Genomic DNA, 22,747 nt, shown 5'->3' on the forward strand with positions numbered 1-22,747 from the left:
TAACTTCTTTGAAATTAGCATCTTTTTATCGGGGGCAACCCACGCTTCATCACATACATCATTTAGTTCTTCTGATTCAGGAAAAACTATAGGTAGTTTTTTCACACCCCACATAATACCCTGTTTAGTGGTACCAGTAGTATCAGCTAAATGTAACGCCTCCTTCATTGCCAAAATCATATAACGTGTGGCCCTACTGGAAAATACGGTTGATTCGTCACCGTCGCCACTGGAATCAGTGCCTGTGTCTGGGTCTGTGTCGACCGACTGAGGCAAAGGGCGTTTTACAGCCCCTGACGGTGTTTGAGGCGCCTGGACAGGCACTAACTGATTGTCCGGCCGTCTCATGTCGACAAACGACTGCTTTAGCGTGTTGACACTATCCCGTAATTCCATAAATAAAGGCATCCATTCTGGTGTCGACCCCCTAGGAGGTGACATCCCCATATTTGGCAATTGCTCCGCCTCCACACCAATATCGTCCTCATACATGTCGACACACACGTACCGACACACAGCAGACACACAGGGAATGCTCTTAACGAAGACAGGACCCCACTAGCCCTTTGGGGAGACAGAGGGAGAGTTTGCCAGCACACACCAAAAGCGCTATATATGACAGGGATAGCCTTATAATAAGTGTTCCCTGTATAGCTGCTTTTATAATATAATTTTTGCCACTATTTTGCCCCCCCTCTCTTGTTTTACCCTGTTTCTGTAGTGCAGTGCAGGGGAGAGACCTGGGAGCCGTCCTGACCAGCGGAGCTGTGTAAGGAAAATGGCGCTGTGTGCTGAGGAGATAGGCCCCGCCCCTTTTCCGGCGGGCTCGTCTCCCGCTCTTTAGTGTATTCTGGCAGGGGTTAAATATCTCCATATAGCCCCGGAGGCTATATGTGAGGTATTTTTTAGCCAAATAGGTTTTCATTTGCCTCCCAGGGCGCTCCCCTCCCAGCGCCCTGCACCCTCAGTGACTGCCGTGTGAAGTGTGCTGAGAGGAAAATGGCGCACAGCTGCAGTGCTGTGCGCTACCTTTAGAAGACTGAGGAGTCTTCTGCCGCCGATTCTGGACCTCTTCATGTTTCAGCATCTGCAAGGGGGCCGGCGGCGAGGCTCCGGTGACCATCCAGGCTGTACCTGTGATCGTCCCTCTGGAGCTGATGTCCAATAGCCAAGAAGCCAATCCATCCTGCACGCAGGTGAGTTCACTTCTTCTCCCCTAAGTCCCTCGTTGCAGTGATCCTGTTGCCAGCAGGACTCACTGTAAAATAAAAAAACCTAAGCTAAACTTTCTCTAAGCAGCTCTTTAGGAGAGCCACCTAGATTGCACCCTTCTCGGCCGGGCACAAAAATCTAACTGGCTTGGAGGAGGGTCATAGGGGGAGGAGCCAGTGCACACCACCTGATCGGAAAGCTTTACTTTTGTGCCCTGTCTCCTGCGGAGCCGCTATTCCCCATGGTCCTTTCAGGAACCCCAGCATCCACTAGGACGATAGAGAAATACACAATAGGTATATCCTGTGAAACACCTATATAAAATAATAACCCTGACGCACGTAGCCCCCCTCAGGGTACAGAATATAGGGATAGCAATCTGAGCGAGATACACGGAATAGAAATAACGTAGCAGCTATATGCACACACACACAGTCACATGTACAATGCAGAAATTATGACAGGCAATAAAACTGCACTGGACTAGCAATACTAAGTAATACTAAGTACAGCTATACAGATAAATAGATATATCGATGCACAGTAAAGACTATATGTATATCACAGGGTACTTGTACTACATAGCCCTGAATCAATGCACCTTTTCTTAACTAACACTGTCAACAGATATGTAGAATACTCAAGTGTCCTGTAAAGTGCACAGCGCTGATATGCAGGCGGCTTTACAGAGGATGCTTTTTCCCAAACAGTCCCAGGATCAGCTCAGCATGTGAAGATGGCGCCCAAACGCTGACAGGGAGTGAGGGAGATAGAGAGTTGCAGCTACAGGACGGGAACATTTATCTAAATGGCGCCCTGGGGCTGCAGGAGGGGCTACAGGTCAGAGCCTTATCCGCCTTGCTGGACTTCACCACCGGGTACTGTGGGCCACATGTAAACGTTTTTTAATAAAACCGACCTGTGCCCTTGCCCTGGTGGTCTAGTGGGGTCCCAGTACTGCCACAGTGTCCACGCCAGCGCGTGCAGCCCGCCACCCAATGGCTGCACCGGATCGCGATTTTTAGCAGGTCCCGCCTGGGGGACCCTCTTACCTCCTCCCTGAGTGCGGCCACGTGATCCCGGAGAGCTGTGGCTGGTGTGTGTGCCTGACGTAGAGAACCGGAGCCTCCGCTGTAAGTACCCGGCAACCAGGGACACGGGAGTATACATCGCCGCTGGGGGAGGTGAGGTAGCTGCAGCAGGAGATGTCAGAATGACATCTAGCACTGATAGTGCCTCTGCTGCAGCCCTTGAAGTCTTCTATCTTCACTTTTGAAAAGCTTTTTCAGGGCTGCTGGAGCAGCCCTACCTGTTAGCTGCAAACTTACAAACTGAGCTCCTGTGCATGGAGGTGGGGTTATAGAGGAGGTGGCGCTGAGCATCTTGGGAACAGTCAAAGCTTTAGCCTGTTGGTGCCTCGGATCAAGATCCTACTCTACACCCCGATGTTATTCCCTGTGGAACCCAGTGTACCCCGCTGCAGAAATATACATACATACATACATACATACACATCCATTTTTGGCGTTTTCCGCGGATGGGCAGTGACATTTGTAAAACCGGTTCCTAGAAAGCACCTGGGACCTAAGGAGAAGCTACCTGCCAGGTTTCAAGATTGTAGGCCTTGCGGTTTAAGAGATTTCATGATGAGTCAATCAGTGAGTCAATCTCCTTTTATGCCTGATCTATATATATATATATACAGTAGAAAAAAGGCAGCGGCACTCCGTCAATAAATGAATCAAAGATTTAGTGAATCAAAACATGGCAAACAACGGTCACAACGAACCAACGTTTCGGGGTCCTTAAACCCCTTTGTCAAGGCGTGAACCTTTATTGATGGAGTGCCGCTGCCTTTTTTCTACTGTATTTCAACGCTTCGCAGAGGGCACCCGGCTTTTTCAATATTCTTCAGAGTGCCGGGCATTTTTTGAATATATATATATATATATATATATATATATATATATATATAAAAGTAAAATACTGTACACAGTTATCACAGTCACTCCTAATGAATTTGCCCAATACAGAAAGAAATTAGAGAAAGATTTTGCTTTTGCGATCAACCCTGAATTAGGCCCTGAGTCCCTCAATCTGTACACAAAGTGCTATAATGTAACAGCCACAGCTTTTTTCCAATACAAGTTCTGTTCTGCTCTGTATACAGACTCAGTCCCACACAGAGATACAAGTGTCATACAGCGATACAAGTGTCATACAGATGGAGCCACGCTAGTCGTGGCTCCGTCTATGCCTGTGAATGGGAGAGCGTCTCCATCCGGGGCGCCTGCGCGTCTGTGATGGAGACACTGACGCACCCTATTCATTAGAATGGGAGAGCGTCTCTTTGCATTCCTGGCGGATCACCTAGTCACGGATGAGTGCGGCTCCATTTGTATATCAAATTAATTAGCACAGTCTCCTCCTGTGTCCTAGTCGCATTGCGTTACGACTAAGATGCATTTTTCCAGGAAAAAGACGTCCGGCACAAAAAAGATTCTCACGTGACCTGGCGTGCCAAGAGGGGCTGATTGGCATGGCTACAACAGAGATGTATGAGGACACATCTTTATATAGAATCACATCATCATGCCCCTTGTCCTGCCCGCTTAACAGTTGAAGCTGAGTTCTGCACTCACATTATAGTAGGGCCATATTAGCAAGAAATATATGCATTGCTTTATATAAGTGTCCTAAAGCAGTTCCTCATGGGAGGGGACGCATTGTAGCGGGCACAAGAACCCGGCGTCCAAAGGAAGCATCCCGGGAGGCGGAAGTATCGAAGGCATAGAACCTTATGACGTGTTCACTGAGGAGCACGTAGCCGCCTTGCACAATTGTTCAAGGGTCGCACCACGGCGGGCCGCCCAAGAATGTCCAACAGACCGAATAGAATGGGCTTTGACGGTAGCAGGAGCTGGCAGGCCAGCCTGTACATAAGCATGTGCAATCAAGATTCTAATCCATCTGGCCAGGGTCTGCTTATTCGCAGGCCAGCCACATTTGTGAAAACCAAAAAGGACAAAGAGAGAATCAGACTGCCGAATGGAGGCTGTCCTCTTTACATAGATACGGAGAGCCCGTACCACGTCCAAAGACCGCTCTTTGGATGACAAACCAGTAGAGATAAAGTCCAGAACCACAATCTCTTGGTTAAGGTGGAAAGAAGACACCACCTTAGGTAGATAACCAGGGTGTGTCCGAAGAACCGCCCGGTCACGGTGAAAAATCAGAAAGGGAGACCGACAGGATAAGGCACCCAAATCTGAAACCCGTCTAGCAGAGGCAATAGCGAGCAGAAACAAAACCTTAAGAGTAAGCCACTTAAAGTCCACAGACTCAAGAGGTTCAAACGGAGACTCTTGCAAGGCCTCCAGAACCACCGACAAATCCCAAGGAGCCACAGGCGGAACATAGGGACAGGCCCGGCGCTACCCGCTCAGCGAAGGGATGCAGTGCAGGGAGGCGCTGGGACGGAGAGGCGCTCCCCCTGCTCTGCATTCCTTCCCTGCTGCGCCGTCCTGGCCCCCTGCTGCTGCTGCTGTGTCTGTCACTGTATGACTGTGACAGTCACTGGCAGCGGAGCCTGCAGCGTGAAAAGCCTCCTCCTTCCCCTCCCCTCACCTGTGTGGCAGCGGCTGTGTACGGGACGGAAGGGGGCGGAGCTAAACGGAATGGAAGGGGCGGAGCTAAACGGCCCGGAAGGGGGCGGGGCTACACGGACCTGGCTGCTGTACCGAGGGAGACTGGCTTAGGTAAGTAGAGGGTGAGAGAGAAGTGTGTGTTTGTATATATGGTGTGTGTGTGTATATGGTGTGTGTGTGTGTGTGCATACGGTGTGTGTGTGTGTGTGTGTGTGTGTGTGTGTGTGTATATGGTGGGTGTGTATGTGTGTGTATATATGTGTGAATTGTGTGTGTGTGTGTGAGGTATGTCTGTGTACGCGCACTTTATGGATGGTAGTACTGGGGGGGCATTACGTATAATGACGCTATTACTGGGGGGGGGCATTACATGTAAGGACGCTACTACTACTGGGGGGGCATTTTGTGAAACGCTACTACTGGGGGGGCCATTACGTATAAGGACGATACTACTACTAGGGGGGAATTACGTATAAGGACGCTTCCACTACTGGGGGTGCACTACGTATAAGGACGCTACTACTACAGGGGGGCATTACGCGTAATGACGCTACTACTACTGGGGGGGGGGGGGCATTACGTATAAGGACGATACTACTACTAGGGGGGAATTACGTATAAGGACGCTTCTACTACAGGGGGTGCACTACGTATAAGGACGCGTCTACTACTGGGGGCGCACTACGTATAAGGACGCGTCTACTACTGGGGGCGCACTACATATAAGGATGCTACTACTACTGGGGGGGGCATTATGTATAAGGATACTACTACTACTGGGGGGCATTATGTATAAGGATGCTACTACTACTGGGGTGCATTACATATGACGCTACTACTACGGGTGGGGCATTATGTATAAGAGGAATAAGATTGTGCTACATTGTGGCGTAATTTTAAATGGGGGTACTATTGTGTGGCCATGCCCCTTACTTGTGAGCCCACACCCCTTTTCCCGGCGCGAATATGGGAGGGCGCAAATTTATAGTTTGCAGGGGGGCGCCGAACACCCTAGCACCGGCCCTGCATAGGGAGATTGAATCCGTAACACATCCTGAGTGAATGTATGAACATCAGGTAGAGTCGCAATTTTTCTCTGAAACCAAACAGACAAGGCAGAAATATGAACCTTGATGGAGGCCAGACGAAGGCCCAAGTCCAGGCCCTGTTGCAGGAAGGCCAAAAGTTTGGCCGTACTAAACTTGTAAGCATCATGATTGTTAGCTGTGCACCAAGCAAAGTAAGAATTCCAGACCCTATGATAAATCCGAGCAGAAACCGGTTTCCGGGCCTTCAACATGGTTTGAATGACCGCCTCAGGACTGAAGCTTCAAGAGCCACGCTATGAAAGCCAGCCGGGCCAAATCCTGGTATACACAAGGGCCCTGAACGAGGAGGTCTGGGCGTCGCGGAAGTAGAAGAGAACGCTCTATCGAAAGACCCTGCAGGTCTGAGAACCAATGCTATCTGGGCCACGCTGGGGCGATCAGAAGCAGGAGTTCTTCTTGTTTGAACTTCCTTATCACTCTGTGCAGAAGTGATACCGGAGGGAACACGTACGGCAGCCGAAAGTTCCATGGAATTGCCAGTGCATCCACGAACGCTGCTTGAGGATCTCCTGTCCTTGCTCCGAAGACCGGAACCTTGTGATTGCGTCGAGACGCCATCAGATCTACATCTGGTAGGCCCCACTTGTCCACTAGGAGTTGAAATACTTCTGGATGGAGGCTCCACTCTCTGGCGTGACTGGTGACTGAGGAAGTCCGCTTCCCAGTTTAGGACCCCCGGAATGAACACTGCCGATATGGCTGGCAGATAGCGTTCCGCCCACTGAAGAATCTTTGACACTTGCATCATTGCCGCCTTGATGATTTATGTACGCCACCATGGTGGCGTTGTCCGACTGTACTTGAACACTTGAACAGGCCTGTTCTGTATGAGATGCTGTGCCAGGTTCAGAGCATTGAATACCGCCCGCAATTCCAGAATGTTTGTCGGGAGGAGAGACTCCTCCTTGGTCCACTGACCCTGAAGGGAGTGTTGCTCCAACACCGCGCCCCAACCCCTCAGACTGGCATCCGTCGTAAGAAGGACCCAGTTAGATATCCAGAAGGGATGACCCCTGCTCAATCGTTGGTCCTGGAGTCACCAGTCCAGTGACCGACGAACCTCCGGAGACAATGAGATCATGTGAGACCTGATCCGATGAGGCAGGCCGTCCCACTTGGCAAGAATCAATCTCTGCAGAGGGCGGGAATGAAATTTAACATACTCCACCATGTCGAAAGCCGACACCATGAGGCCTAGTACTTGCATTGCTGAGTGAATCGACACTCGTGGACCAGAAAGGAAGCATCGAATTCTGTCCTTAAGGTTCAGGACCTTCTCCTGAGACAAGAACAACCGCTGGTTGTGAGCGTCCAACAATGCCCCCAGGTGCACCATGCTCTGAGCAGGGACCAGGGAAGATTTCTTCCAGTTGATGAGCTACCCGTGGGCTTGCAGAAACTGGACACTCAGATCCAGATGACGGAAGAGAATTTCTGGGGAATTCGCCAGGATCAGCAGGTCGTGAAGACTCGCGGAGCCATGGTCAAACCACAAAGTAAAGCCCGAAATTGATAATGAAGGTTGCTAATAGCAAACCACAGGTACTGCTGATGCGACATGGCAATTGGAATATGGAGGAAAGCATCCTGTATGTCCAGGGAGACCATATATTCCCCACGTTCCAAAGCTAGAACAATACAGCGAAGAGTTTCCATACGAAACTTGGGAGACTCTCACAAATTTGTTCAAGGACTTGAGGTTGAGAATAGGCTGGGAGGAACCATTCGGTTTCGGGACTAGGAACAGCAGTGAATAGTACCCCTTGCTTCTCTGAGTCAGAGGCACCTGTACTACCACTCCTGTGTTCAGGAGGGATTGTACCACCAAATGAAGAGTTTTTGCTTTCACCTGATCCGAAGGGATGTCAGTCAGGCAAAATTGATAAGGTGGACGTTTATTGAAGGATATGGCGTATTTGTGAGTGACGACTTGCCGTACCCAGGCGTCGGAGGTGGTCTTCAACCATTCCTGGGTTAACCTTAGAAGTCGGCCTCCCACCCTGGGATCCCCCAGGGGGAGGCCCATCCCGTCATGCAGTAGGCTTGTCCGATTTGGAAGCAGGTTGACGGGCAGCCCAGGCACGTTTAGGTTTGGGCTTAGTGGTTTTGGAAGTGCAAGCCTGTTTCGGGTACGCCTGACCCTTTGCTTTACCTGGAGGGCAAAAGGAATGAAAGTAAGTACTCTTAACCTTCGGGACCGTAGGAGCAGTACTAGGCAGACACACCGTCTTAGCAGAAGCTAAGTCAGCCACAATCTTGTTGAGATCCTCACCAAAAAGAATGTCTCCCTTAAAAGTGAGCACCTCCAGGGTTTTCTTAGAGTCCAGATCCACAAACCAGGACCGTAACCAGAGAATCCGGTGAGCCAAAATGGACGTAGTAGAAGCCTTGGCTGCCAGAATACCAGCATCAGAGGCTGCCTCCTTAATGTAATGAGATGCTGTGACAATATACGAGAGACATTGTCTAGCATTATCAGAAAAGTTGGACGGCAGCTCAGCTCCCACCTCCTGAGCCCACGCTTCAATAGCTTCTGCAGCCCAAGTAGCTGCAATAGTGGGCCGATGCACAGCTCCTGCGAGGGTGTAAATGGCTTTTAAGCAACCCTCCACATGCTTATCCGTCGGTTCTTTCAGAGATGTGACGGTAGTTACAGGCAGAGCAGAAGACACCACCAGCCGCGCCACTTGTGAATCCACTGGCGGTGGTGTTTCCCAATTCTTACTTAGCTCCGCAGCAAGGGGATAACGAGCCAGCATCTTCTTGTGAGGTGTGAATTTCTTTCCTGAATTTTTCCAGGATTCCTGACGTATGTCAACTAAGTGGTCAGAATGAGGTAAAACTTGTTTAATAACCTTCTGACGTTTAAAGCTATCTGGTTTCTTAGAGGTAACAACAGGTTCTGGGTCATCATCAATTTGAAGAATCAGCCTGATAGCCTCCAATAGGTCAGGAACATCCACCTGCAAAACAGATTCCCCATCAGAACCATCTGGATCAGTGTCTGAGGGGTCAGTATATACGCCATCTTCATCAGACGAAGTGTCTGGAACATGGGTGGATTGTGAGTGAGTAAGTAATGGCCCGCTTAGAGGACCCCTTGGTGTTAGGCGGGCGAGGGTTAGGTTTTTGTTTGTTCAGTGAGTGATTCAATTGCTGCAACTGAGTAGACAGGAGATCTGCCCATGGCGGATTGACCGCAGGGACAATATGTGGCTGTACCGGCACGTGAGGTCCCATAGGGGGCGTAAGTCTAGTTACCAGCGTATTTAGTTGAGTGGAGAAAGTGGCCCAAGGCGGGTCATTATGAACCCCCGTTGCCATGGCCCTACTGGGGGGGTAGGGAACCCCCAGAACCTGAACCCTCTGCTGCTATGTTTTCCTCTAACGTGTCTGCGGCCTCAGCCGCAGCACCATTGCCCCTTGAAGCTGACATTTCTGAAAGCGTAAATAACGGGCAACACAGTACAATATCAGCAGAATAATACCTGACCAAGAACCCCCTGTGCAGTGTGAAAGCACAGTAAAGAATTCAAGAGGTATATAGTGATTGAAACTCACAAAGAAAAAATAAGAATTTACTTACCGATAATTCTATTTCTCGGAGTCCGTAGTGGATGCTGGGGTTCCTGAAAGGACCATGGGGAATAGCGGCTCCGCAGGAGACAGGGCACAAAAAGTAAAGCTTTACGATCAGGTGGTGTGTACTGGCTCCTCCCCCCATGACCCTCCTCCAAGCCTCAGTTAGGTACTGTGCCCGGACGAGCGTACACAATAAGGAAGGATTTTGAATCCCGGGTAAGACTCATACCAGCCACACCAATCACACTGTACAACCTGTGATCTGAACCCAGTTAACAGTATGATAACAGCGGAGCCTCTGAAAAGATGGCTCACAACAATAATAACCCGATTTTTGTAACTATGTACAAGTATTGCAGACAATCCGCACTTGGGATGGGCGCCCAGCATCCACTACGGACTCCGAGAAATAGAATTATCGGTAAGTAAATTCTTATTTTCTCTATCGTCCTAGTGGATGCTGGGGTTCCTGAAAGGACCATGGGGATAATACCAAAGCTCCCAAACGGGCGGGAGAGTGCGGATGACTCTGCAGCACCGAATGAGAGAACTCCAGGTCCTCCTTAGCCAGGGTATCAAATTTGTAGGATTTTACAAACGTGTTTGCCCCTGACTAAATAACCGCTCGGCAAAGTTGTAAAGCCGAGACCCCCGGGCAGCCGCCCAAGATGAGCCCACCTTCCTTGTGGAATGGGCATTTACATATTTTGGCTGTGGCAGGCCTGCCACAGAATGTGCAAGCTGAATTGTATTACACATCCAACTAGCAATAGTCTGCTTAGAAGCAAGAGCACCCAGTTTGTTGGGTGCATACAGGATAACAGCAAGTCAGTTTTCCTGACTCCAGCCGTCCTGGAACATATTTTCAGGGCCCTGACAACATCTAGCAACTTGGAGTCCTCCAAGTCCCTAGTAGGTGCAAGGCACCACAATAAGCTGGTTCAGGTGAAACACAGACACCACCTTAGGGAGAGAACTGGGGACGAGTCCGCAGCTCTGCCCTGTCCGAATGGACAAACAGATATGGGCTTTTTTGAGAAAAAACCACCAATTTGACACTCGCCTGGTCCAGGCCAGGGCCAAGAGCATGGTCACTTTTCATGTGAGATGCTTCAAATCCACAGATTTGACTTGTTTTAAACCAATGTGATTTGAGGAATCCCAGAACTACGTTGAGATCCCACAGTGCCACTGGAGGCACAAAAGGGGGTTGTATATGCAATACTCCCTTGACAAACTTCTGGACTTCAGGAACTGAAGCCAATTCTTTCTGGAAGAAAATCGACAGGGCCGAAATTTGAACCTTAATGGACCCCAATTTGCGGCCCATAGACACTCCTGTTTGCAGGAAATGCAGGAAACGACCGAGTTGAAATTTCTTTGTGGGGCCATCCTGGCCTCACACCACGCAACATATTTTCGCCACATGTGGTGATAATGTTGTGCGGTCACCTCCTTTCTGGCTTTGACCAGGGTAGGAATGACCTCTTCCGGAATGCCTTTTTCCCTTAGGATCCGGCGTTCCACCGCCATGCCGACAAACGCAGCTGCGGTAAGTCTTGGAACAGACATGGTACTTGCTGAAGCAAATCCCTTCTTAGCAGCAGAGGCCATAAGACCTCTGTAAGCATCTCTTGAAGTTCCGGGTACCAAGTCCTTCTTGGCCAATCCGGAGCCATGAGTATAGTTCTTACTCCTCTACGTCTTATAATTCTCAGCACCTTAGGTATGAGAAGCAGAGGAGGGAACACATACACCGACTGGTACACCCACGGTGTTACCAGAACGTCCACAGCTATTGCCTGAGGGTCTCTTGACCTGGCGCAATACCTGTCCCGTTTTTTGTTCAGACGGGACGCCATCATGTCCACCTTTGGTATTTCCCAACGGTTTACAATCATGTGGAAAAAACTTCCCGATGAAGTTTCCACTCTCCCGGGTGGAGGTCGTGCCTGCTGAGGAAGTCTGCTTCCCAGTTTCCATTCCCGGGATGAAACACTGCTGACAGTGCTATCACATGATTTTCCGCCCAGCGAAAAGTCCTTGCAGTTTTTGCCATTGCCCTCCTGCTTCTTGTGTCGCCCTGTCTGTTTACGTGGGCGACTGCCGTGATGTTTTTCCCACTGGATCAATACCGGCTGACCTTGAAGCAGAGGTCTTGCTAAGCTTAGAGCATTATAAATTTACCCTTAGCTCCAGTATATTTATGTGGAGAAAAGTCTCCAGACTTGATCACACTCCCTGGAAATTTTTTCCTTGTGTGACTGCTCCCCAGCCTCTCGGGCTGGGCTCCGTGGTCACCAGCATCCAATCCTGAATGCCGAATCTGCGGCCCTCTAGAAGATGAGCACTCTATAACCACCACAGGAGAGACACCCTTGTCCTTGGATATAGGGTTATCCGCTGATGCATCTGAAGATGCGATCCGGACCATTTGTCCAGCAGATCCCACTGAAAAGTTCTTGCGTGAAATCTGCCGAATGGAATTGCTTCGTAGGAAGCCACCATTTTTACCAGGACCCTTGTGCAATGATGCACTGTTTTTAGGAGGTTCCTGACTAGCTCGGATAACTCCCTGGCTTTCTCTTCCGGGAGAAACACCTTTTTCTGGACTGTGTCCAGAATCATCCCTAGGCACAGCAGACGTGTCGTCGGGATCAGCTGCGATTCTGGAATATTTAGAATCCACCCGTGCTGTTGTAGCAGTATCCGAGATAGTGCTACTCCGACCTCCAACTGTTCCCTGGACTATGCCCTTATCAGGAGATCGTCCAAGTAAGGGATAATTAAGACGCCTTTTCTTCGAAGACGAATCATCATTTCGGCCATTACCTTGGTAAAGACCCGGGGTGCCGTGGACAATCCAAACGGCAGCGTCTGAAACTGATAGTGACAGTTCTGCACCACGAACCTGAGGTACCCTTAGTGAGAAGGGCAAATTTGGGACATAGAGGTAAGCATCCCTGATGTCCCGGGACACTATATAGTCCCCTTCTTCCTGGTTCGTTATCACTGCTCTGAGTGACTCCATCTTGATTTGAACCTTTGTAAGTGTTCAAAAATTTTTTTTAGAATAAGTCTCACCTAGCCTTCTGGCTTCAGTACCACAATATAGTGTGGAATAATACCCCTTTTCTTGTAGTAGGAGAGGTAATTTAATTATCACCTGCTGGGAATACAGCTTGTGAATTTTTTCCCATACTGCCTCCTTGTCGGAGGGAGACCTTGGTAAAGCAGACTTCAGGAGCCTGCGAAGGGGAAACGTCTCGACATTCCAATCTGTACCCCTGGGATACTACTTGAAGGATCCAGGGGTCCTGTACGGTCTCAGCGCCATGCTGAGAACTTGTCGGAAGCGGTGGAACGCTTCTGTTCCTGGGAATGGGCTGCCTGCTGCAGTCTTCTTCCCTTTCCTCTATCCCTGGGCAGATATGATCTTATAGGGACGAAAGGACTGAGGCTGAAAAGACGGTGTCTTTTTCTGCAGAGATGTGACTTAGGGTAAAAACGGTGGATTTTCCAGCAGTTGCCGTGGCCACCAGGTCCGATGGACCGACCCCAAATAACTCCTCTTCCTTTATACGGCAATACACCTTTGTGCCGTTTGGAATCTGCATCACCTGACCACTGTCGTGTCCATAACATCTTCTGGCAGATATGGACATCGCATTTACTCTTGATGCCAGAGTGCAAATATCCCTCTGTGCATCTCGCATATATAGAAATGCATCCTTTAAATGCTCTATAGTCAATAAAATACTGTCCCTGTCAAGGGTATCAATATTTTTAGTCAGGGAATCCGACCAAGCCACCCCAGCTCTGCACATCCAGGCTGAGGCGATCGCTGGTCGCAGTATAACACCAGTATGTGTGTATATACTTTTTATGATATTTTCCAGCCTCCTGTCAGCTGGTCCTTGAGGACGGCCCTATCTATAGATGGTACCGCCACTTGTTTTGATAAGCGTGTGAGCGCCTTAGCCACCCTAAGGGGTGTTTCCCAACGCGCCCTAACTTCTGGCGGGAAAGGGTATACCGCCCCTAATTTTCTATCGGGGGGAACCCACGCATCATCACACACTTTATTTAATTTATCTGATTCAGGAAAACTACGGTAGTTTTTTCACATCCCACATAATACCCTCTTTTGTGGTACTTGTAGTATCAGAAATATGTAACACCTCCTTCATTGCCTTTAACGTGTGGCCCTAATAAGGAATACGTTTGTTTATTCACCGTCGACACTGGATTCAGTGTCCCTGTCTGTGTCTGTGTCGACCGACTAAACTAAACGGGCGTTTTAAAACCCCTGACGGTGTTTTTGAGACGTCTGGACCGGTACTAATTGTTTGTCGGCCGTCTCATGTCGTCAACCGACCTTGCAGCGTGTTGACATTATCACGTAATTCCCTAAATAAGCCATCCATTCCGGTGTCGACTCCCTAGAGAGTGACATCACCATTACAGGCAATTGCTCCGCCTCCTCACCAACATCGTCCTCATACATGTCGACACACACGTACCGACACACAGCACACACACAGGGAATGCTCTGATAGAGGACAGGACCCACTAGCCCTTTGGAGAGACAGAGGGAGAGTTTGCCAGCACACACCAAAAACGCTATAATTATATAGGGACAACCTTATATAAGTGTTTTCCCTTATAGCATCTTTATTATATATTTCTAACGCCAAATTAGTGCCCCCCCTCTCTGTTTTAACCCTGTTTCTGTAGTGCAGTGCAGGGGAGAGCCTGGGAGCCTTCCCTCCAGCCTTTCTGTGAGGGAAAATGGCGCTGTGTGCTGAGGAGATAGGCCCCGCCCCATTTTCGGCGGCCTCGTCTCCCGCTCTTAACGGATTCTGGCAGGGGTTAAATATCTCCATATAGCCTCCGGAGGCTATATGTGAGGTATTTTTAGCCAAAATAGGTTTTCATTTGCCTCCCAGGGCGCCCCCCTCCCAGCGCCCTGCACCCTCAGTGACTGCCGTGTGAAGTGTGCTGAGAGGAAAATGGCGCACAGCTGCAGTGCTGTGCGCTACCTTTAGAAGACTGAGGAGTCTTCTGCCGCCGATTCTGGACCTCTTCTTACTTCAGCATCTGCAAGGGGGCCGGCGGCAAGGCTCCGGTGACCATCCAGGCTGTACCTGTGATCGTCCCTCTGGAGCTGATGTCCAGTAGCCAAGAAGCCAATCCATCCTGCACGCAGGTGAGTTCACTTCTTCTCCCCTAAGTCCCTCGTTGCAGTGATCCTGTTGCCAGCAGGACTCACTGTAAAATAAAAAACCTAAGCTAAACTTTTCTAAGCAGCTCTTTAGGAGAGCCACCTAGATTGCACCCTTCTCGGCCGGGCACAAAAATCTAACTGAGGCTTGGAGGAGGGTCATGGGGGGAGGAGCCAGTACACACCACCTGATCGTAAAGCTTTACTTTTTGTGCCCTGTCTCCTGCGGAGCCGCTATTCCCCATGGTCCTTTCAGGAACCCCAGCATCCACTAGGACGATAGAGAAATACACAATAGGTATATCCTGTGAAACACCTATATAAAATAATAACCCTGACGCACGTAGCCCCCCTCAGGGTACAGAATATAGGGATAGCAATCTGAGCGAGATACACGGAATAGAAATAACGTAGCAGCTATATGCACACACACACAGTCACATGTACAATGCAGAAATTATGACAGGCAATAAAACTGCACTGGACTAGCAATACTAAGTAATACTAAGTACAGCTATACAGATAAATAGATATATCGATGCACAGTAAAGACTATATGTATATCACAGGGTACTTGTACTACATAGCCCTGAATCAATGCACCTTTTCTTAACTAACACTGTCAACAGACATGTAGAATACTCAAGTGTCCTGTAAAGTGCACAGCGCTGATATGCAGGCGGCTTTACAGAGGATGCTTTTTCCCAAACAGTCCCAGGATCAGCTCAGCATGTGAAGATGGCGCCCAAACGCTGACAGGGAGTGAGGGAGATAGAGAGTTGCAGCTACAGGACGGGAACATTTATCTAAATGGCGCCCTGGGGCTGCAGGAGGGGCTACAGGTCAGAGCCTTATCCGCCTTGCTGGACTTCACCACCGGGTACTGTGGGCCATATGTAAACGTTTTTTAATAAAACCGACCTGTGCCCTTGCCCTGGTGGTCTAGTGGGGTCCCAGTACTGCCACAGTGTCCACGCCAGCGCGTGCAGCCCGCCACCCAATGGCTGCACCGGATCGCGATTTTTAGCAGGTCCCGCCTGGGGGACCCTCTTACCTCCTCCCTGAGTGCGGCCACGCGATCCCGGAGAGCTGTGGCTGGTGTGTGTGCCTGACGTAGAGAACCGGAGCCTCCGCTGTAAGTACCCGGCAACCAGGGACACGGGAGTATACATCGCTGCTGGGGGAGGTGAGGTAGCTGCAGCAGGAGATGTCAGAATGACATCTAGCACTGATAGTGCCTCTGCTGCAGCCCTTGAAGTCTTCTATCTTCACTTTTGAAAAGCTTTTTCAGGGCTGCTGGAGCAGCCCTACCTGTTAGCTGCAAACTTACAAACTGAGCTCCTGTGCATGGAGGTGGGGTTATAGAGGAGGTGGCGCTGAGCATCTTGGGAACAGTCAAAGCTTTAGCCTGTTGGTGCCTCGGATCAAGATCCTACTCTACACCCCGATGTTATTCCCTGTGGAACCCAGTGTACCCCGCTGCAGAAATATACATACATACATACATACATACACATCCATTTTTGGCGTTTTCCGCGGATGGGCAGTGACATTTGTAAAACCGGTTCCTAGAAAGCACCTGGGACCTAAGGAGAAGCTACCTGCCAGGTTTCAAGATTGTAGGCCTTGCGGTTTAAGAGATTTCATGATGAGTCAATCAGTGAGTCAATCTCCTTTTATGCCTGATCTATATATATATATATACAGTAGAAAAAAGGCAGCGGCACTCCGTCAATAAATGAATCAAAGATTTAGTGAATCAAAACATGGCAAACAACGGTCACAACGAACCAACGTTTCGGGGTCCTTAAACCCCTTTGTCAAGGCGTGAACCTTTATTGATGGAGTGCCGCTGCCTTTTTTCTACTGTATTTCAACGCTTCGCAGAGGGCACCCGGCTTTTTCAATATTCTTCAGAGTGCCGGGCATTTTTTGAATATATATATATATATATATATATATATATATATATAAAAGTAAAATACTGTACACAGTTATCACAGTCACTCCTAATGAATTTGCCCAATACAGAAAGAAATTAGAGAAAGATTTTGCTTTTGCGATCAACCCTGAATTAGGCCCTGAGTCCCTCAATCTGTACACAAAGTGCTATAATGTAACAGCCACAGCTTTTTTCCAATACAAGTTCTGTTCTGCTCTGTATACAGACTCAGTCCCACACAGAGATACAAGTGTCATACAGCGATACAAGTGTCATACAGATGGAGCCACGCTAGTCGTGGCTCCGTCTATGCCTGTGAATGGGAGAGCGTCTCCATCCGGGGCGCCTGCGCGTCTGTGATGGAGACACTGACGCACCCTATTCATTAGAATGGGAGAGCGTCTCTTTGCATTCCTGGCGGATCACCTAGTCACGGATGAGTGCGGCTCCATTTGTATATCAAATTAATTAGCACAGTCTCCTCCTGTGTCCTAGTCGCATTGCGTTACGACTAAGATGCATTTTTCCAGGAAAAAGACGTCCGGCACAAAAAAGATTCTCACGTGACCTGGCGTGCCAAGAGGGGCTGATTGGCATGGCTACAACAGAGATGTATGAGGACACATCTTTATATAGAATCACATCATCATGCCCCTTGTCCTGCCCGCTTAACAGTTGAAGCTGAGTTCTGCACTCACATTATAGTAGGGCCATATTAGCAAGAAATATATGCATTGCTTTATATAAGTGTTCTGTACTAAGATGATTAATCCGATATATGCCCTCTATTTTTCTGCCACACTTACATGACATCATAATTATTATATTGTTTCTATACGTGAATGACTTACGACTTCTGAGCTGATGTGTGCAAAGGAGGGCACATTAAAAATGCCTTGGATAAATTCAGGTGGAGAACTGATACCCAACCACAGGAACATGTTTATTCCATTGGCCAATAGGAATATTCCTCCATCGGACAAACGCTCCTCGGAGCAGCGCACAGCTGCAGGAATGGTGTCACTCTTGATGTCCATTGTGTGCTGAATTAAATCACAAAAGTACAGAAGAGTATTTACTTACATGCAGACACTACAGTAACTATCCCTTTGTACAAAATAGACGTACTGAAAGAAAACAGTACACAGATATTACTCTATTTTTACAATATGTATGCTCATATAAATATCATGAAGCATTGCACAAGTTGTACTGCTTTAACTATTGTGCTACATTTCGGTTATTACAGACAGCACTGGCATAAAGCAGAAGTGAATGCTGGTTCTAGCCGCCACCCTTTATCACTGGTGAAAATTTGGTGTTATGCTAACTTTTACCATAAGCCTTTATATGGTTACAGAGTTGCAATCTGTGTAGTGTCCCTTATATACATACTATTGTGGTGGCTGAGGTTTGTGTTTTCCTGCAACGTTCACTTACTATTGGGAAAAGTAGTGGGTAGAAAAAGAGCTGGGAGCTGGCCACATCCATTGACGTTAGCAGCTGCCTTTGGAAAGTCCTCTCGTCAGTGGCAATCTCTGGGCTGCCAACTAGAACCTCATTCTTTAACAAGCAGTTCATATAGACTGGCAGCACTTTCATGGAGTCCGGAAGGATCAGCTGGGGAAGAGAGATGTCAGAATACATTCAGCTAATGACTCAGATGAGACTTACACATTTTACAAAGCTTTTACTATGCATGACTATGTTCCGTCACACATCACTGAGCCTCAGTAGTGCACAGTACTGAAGACAAAGGGGAACATTTGTAGGGAAAACGTACAGGCTGCAATTAGGGTTAGGGTGCTGTTAGGTTTAGGGATAGTTATGTAGTCTATGCAAAACCGCATGGCAAACATGCCGACTGTCCACAATCCAGCAATGCTGACATTCTGAATATCAACTTTTCATACCACACTCATATGAGAGAAGGTTTCATATAAAGAGGCAGGAGTTGGTTTCCTAGCATAATAGAGTAGGAAAATGATTTTATGGAACAGTGTAGAAACTAAGTTTCCTGCAGAGTGAGATTATTATAATGAGCTACAGGGGTGCAATGTTCACATTTTCATGGGTGTTCTCTGCTATATAAGTTTATTCCCACTCCACTAAAGTATTTAATAAGAGTAATTAATGAGATATCTGCCAACAGAAGGATCCCCAGACTAATGCTGTGCATACTGGGCCTGACTCAGATGTGGAAGGAGTTGCTCGCTCTGTATGGTAATGCAGCATAGGAGGCGTCTATTACAAGCGATGGCTTCTGCTACAGTAGTGATCCGACCTGTGTCCCAGGACAGAGCATCGGATCACTCACCATCAGACGGCTTGCGAAACCCATGGTGATGCGCAAGCCGCCTGTCGCAGAGGCCAGGAAATCTCAGTGCAGTCATGGAGATCCCTGGCCCTATCCCTCCCCCTAAATGATGGTGACAAGCCTCCATTTGGAAATACTGAACCGTCGCCGCCCCCTTCCTGCCTCAAAACGGCATCAAACTGTCAGTCACTGACAGTCTGATTCGGGACTGCGTGCTATGTTGCAGGACTCATTTGCGCAAGCGCAGAATAGGTACCGCGCATGTACAATGTACAGACAATTGTTACTTTGTGCATCCCATCGCTGATGCTTTGGGATCTGAATAACACCCTCCCATGTACATGGTCATATAAAATGTCTTCTCCAGCCCTAGCCGGCAGCCCACAGCAGCCCCTCTCCTCCCTCCTTCTCCAGCCCTAGCTGGCAGCCCATAGCAGCCCTTCTCTAGCCCCCAGCCGGCGTCCCCCAGCAGCCCTCCAGCCCTAGCTGGCAGCCTACAGCAGCCCTTCTCCACCCTCCTTCTACAGCCCTAGCCGGCAGCCCACAGCAGCCCTTCTCCACCCTCCTTCTCCAGCCCTAGCCGGCAGCCCACAGCAGCCCTTCTCCACCCTCCTTCTCCAGCCGGCAGCCCACAGCAGCCCTTCTCCAGCCCTAGCCGGCAGCCCACAGCAGCCCTTCTCCACTCTCCTTCTACAGCCCTAGCTGGCAGCCCACAGCAGCCCTTCTCCACCCTCCTTCTCCAGCCCTAGCCGGCAGCCCACAGCAGCCCTTCTCCACCATCCTTCTCCAGCCCTAGCCGGCAGCCCACAGCAGCCCTTCTCCAGCCCTAGCCGGCAGCCCACAGCAGCCCTTCTCCACCCTCCTTCTACAGCCCTAGCCGGCAGCCCACAGCAGCCCTTCTCCACCCTCCTTCTCCAGCCCTAGCCAGCAGCCCACAGCAGCCCTTCTCCACCCTCCTTCTCCAGCCGGCAGCCCACAGCAGCCCTTCTCCAGCCCTAGCCGGCAGCCCACAGCAGCCCTTCTCCACCCTCTTTCTACAGCCCTAGCCGGCAGCCCACAGCAGCCCTTCTCCACCCTCCTTTTCCAGCCCTAGCCGGCAGCCCACAGCAGCCCTTCTCCAGCCACAGCCAACGGGCCACAGCAGTCCTTCTCCACTTGCACAGAGCACACTGACTGCATACAGTTTTACAGGTACCTGATGGCACTGTGCAGATGTCAGCTCTGTGCAGAGACCCCTGTCACTATCAACATCCATTGCTCTGCTTATACGAGGGGGAGACTCAAAAATTTTGTGCACAGGGTGCTAGTGGACCTGGGGCCATCCCTGTTACACACTCAACTCTGCATGGGGCTGTTTTATGACATGCAGCAATTGTGTGTGCTGTATTACATTAACCAGAGTGCACATACAAATTTGGCTCTCCAACAAACAGGTCCCATTAATATTATGGGGTCAAAACCAATCTTTGCCAGAAGAAGGAAGGCTAGTGTTATAGATTTCTGCCACCTACCTGGCTGACAGCCGATGGGCTGGCGCAGTTCTTCCTATAGCATGCAAGCATGTGCGCAGTCTGATTGATCAAAACATCACGCACTGTCTTTAGAGGATGATTCAGGATTGCTTTGTAAGCTGAAATGAAACAATGATCTTACAATGTAATCTGTTCACACATACACATGCATAAAGGACCATAACAACAGAACAACATTTGAAGTGAAAGTTTACATAAAGGAAGTTTAATAAGTACCTGATTTAGCGAAGAAGTTTATGAGGGCGTCTGTCTCACAGCTCTTGTATAGATCTGAAAGTTGCGAACTGCAGGTCAGACTGATGTTATGTATAAGCAGGCGTCTCTGGCCACCGATAGTTGTGTATAATAGAGCACACTGAAGTTAGACAAGGACACATAACTTTATGGCAGAGAATATTGTAGTATTTTGCACATTCATGTTTACACAATTGAATGAATAAAGCAGTACATTGCGGCCTTATTCAGAATTAGACGCAAATCGAATTTCAAATTGCTTCCAAAAAAAGTCACAGTTTTATGACCTACAGTATTCAGAGGTGGTCACATACAGCATGCGAGATTGCAGATGTGACTTCCACTTTTTCATGGAGGCATAGCTTCACTGTGAGTGCTACACCTGCTAATACTCGCAGTACACAACGGAAACACACTGGGCCTGATTCTGTTCGCCCCTGTGTCTTTATACTAATGCTGCTACAAAGCACTTCCTGGTGTAGATCGAATGTGCAAGGAGTCAGACGCCCACTGACAGCATCTGCAGACACTGAAATACTGCTTGGTGCATCTTTAGACCATTAGTCGCACCACTGAAACTTTTGTCAGCCCTATGCAGTTTCTCCGTCTGAGTATGGCTTCCTATATGAGCGGTTCAGCGTCTCTGTACACACCCACATTACACCTTCGACACTCCCATAAGGCACAACAGGGAATCTGCTTAGCCCTACCCTATTACCTTACAGTCACCGTCTAGGAACGCCCCTCACATTTCTCTGTTACAGTGCCTCCAAATCTCTACTGCCACTCTGTACGTCCAAAATCGGGACGCATGCACGGTGCAACTCCGACACATGCACAGACTAAAAACATTGCTCCACTGCATCCGATACTGCTGCTGCATCTGACCCAGAACCATCCCCATTGCATTTAATGGCTGTTATACAGTGGTGCTTGAAAGTTTGTGAACCCATCAGAATTTTCTATATTTCTGCTGAAATTTGGTCTAAAACTACCTTAGATTTTCACGCAAGTCCTAAAAGTAGATAAAGAGAACCAAATCAAACAAATGAGACAAAAAAAATAGACATGCTCATTTATTATTGAGAAAAATGATCCAATATCACATATCTGTGAGTGGCAAAAAAGTATGTGAACCTTTAGGCTTAGCAGATATTTTGATTTTCAATTTATGGGATGACAATCAGGTGTGAGTGGATAACCTGTCTTTATAAAAGAACAGGGATCTATCAAAGTCTGATGTTCACAACACATGTTTGTGGAAGTGTATCATGCCACGAACAAAGGAGATTTCTGAGGACCTCAGAAGAAGAGTTGTTGATGCTCAGCAGGGTGGAAAAAATGACAAAACCATGTCTAAAGAGTTTGGACTCCACCAATCAACAGTCAGACAGATTATATACAAATGGTGGAAATTCCAGACCATTATTACCCTCACCAGGAGTGGTCAACCAACAAAGCTCACGCCAAAAGCAAGGCGTTTAATAGTTTGCTAGGTCACAAAGGAACCCAAGGTAACCTCTAAGCAACTGAAGCCCTTTCTCACATTAGCTAATGTTAATGTTCATGACTCCACCATCAGGAGGACATTGAACAACAATGTGCATGGCAAGATTGCAGGGAGAAAGAAGCTGCTCTCCAGAAAGAACATTGCTGCCCGTTAGCAGTTTGCTAAAGATCACCTGGACAAGCCAGAAAGCTATTAGAGTGTACCTGGCAGCAGCAGCTGCAGCTCTTCTCTTCAGCCCAGCACATGCTGCTGTGTGATGAGCAGCAGTGTGGCCAGGGAGGCGCTTAAAATAAGAATTTACTCACCGGTAATTCTATTTCTGTAGTTCGTAGTGGATGCTGGGTACTCCGTAAGGACCATGGGGAATAGACGGGCTCCGCAGGAGACTGGGCACTCTTAAAAGAAAGATTAGATACTATATCTGGTGTGCACTGGCTC

The 22,747-nt window shown here is 48.7% G+C and overlaps 1 protein-coding gene across 3 annotated transcripts in view; it reads right to left on the minus strand.

The window, feature by feature from the left end:
* Positions 1 to 22,747, minus strand: part of SEC24D (SEC24 homolog D, COPII coat complex component) — a 451,689-nt gene that overhangs the window by 87,318 nt on the left and 341,624 nt on the right. For all 3 annotated transcript variants that reach the window (XM_063920228.1, XM_063920226.1, XM_063920227.1), the window contains exons 18-21: positions 20,782 to 20,920; positions 20,545 to 20,663; positions 18,157 to 18,336; positions 17,568 to 17,759 (exon numbers count right to left, since the gene is read on the minus strand). In XM_063920228.1, the coding sequence (XP_063776298.1) occupies positions 17,568 to 17,759; positions 18,157 to 18,336; positions 20,545 to 20,663; positions 20,782 to 20,920 (630 nt within the window). The remainder of the gene's footprint in view (positions 1 to 17,567; positions 17,760 to 18,156; positions 18,337 to 20,544; positions 20,664 to 20,781; positions 20,921 to 22,747) is intronic.

This window comes from Pseudophryne corroboree, chromosome 1, assembly GCF_028390025.1.
Source record: "Pseudophryne corroboree isolate aPseCor3 chromosome 1, aPseCor3.hap2, whole genome shotgun sequence".
Classification (NCBI taxonomy): Eukaryota; Metazoa; Chordata; class Amphibia; order Anura; family Myobatrachidae; genus Pseudophryne; species Pseudophryne corroboree.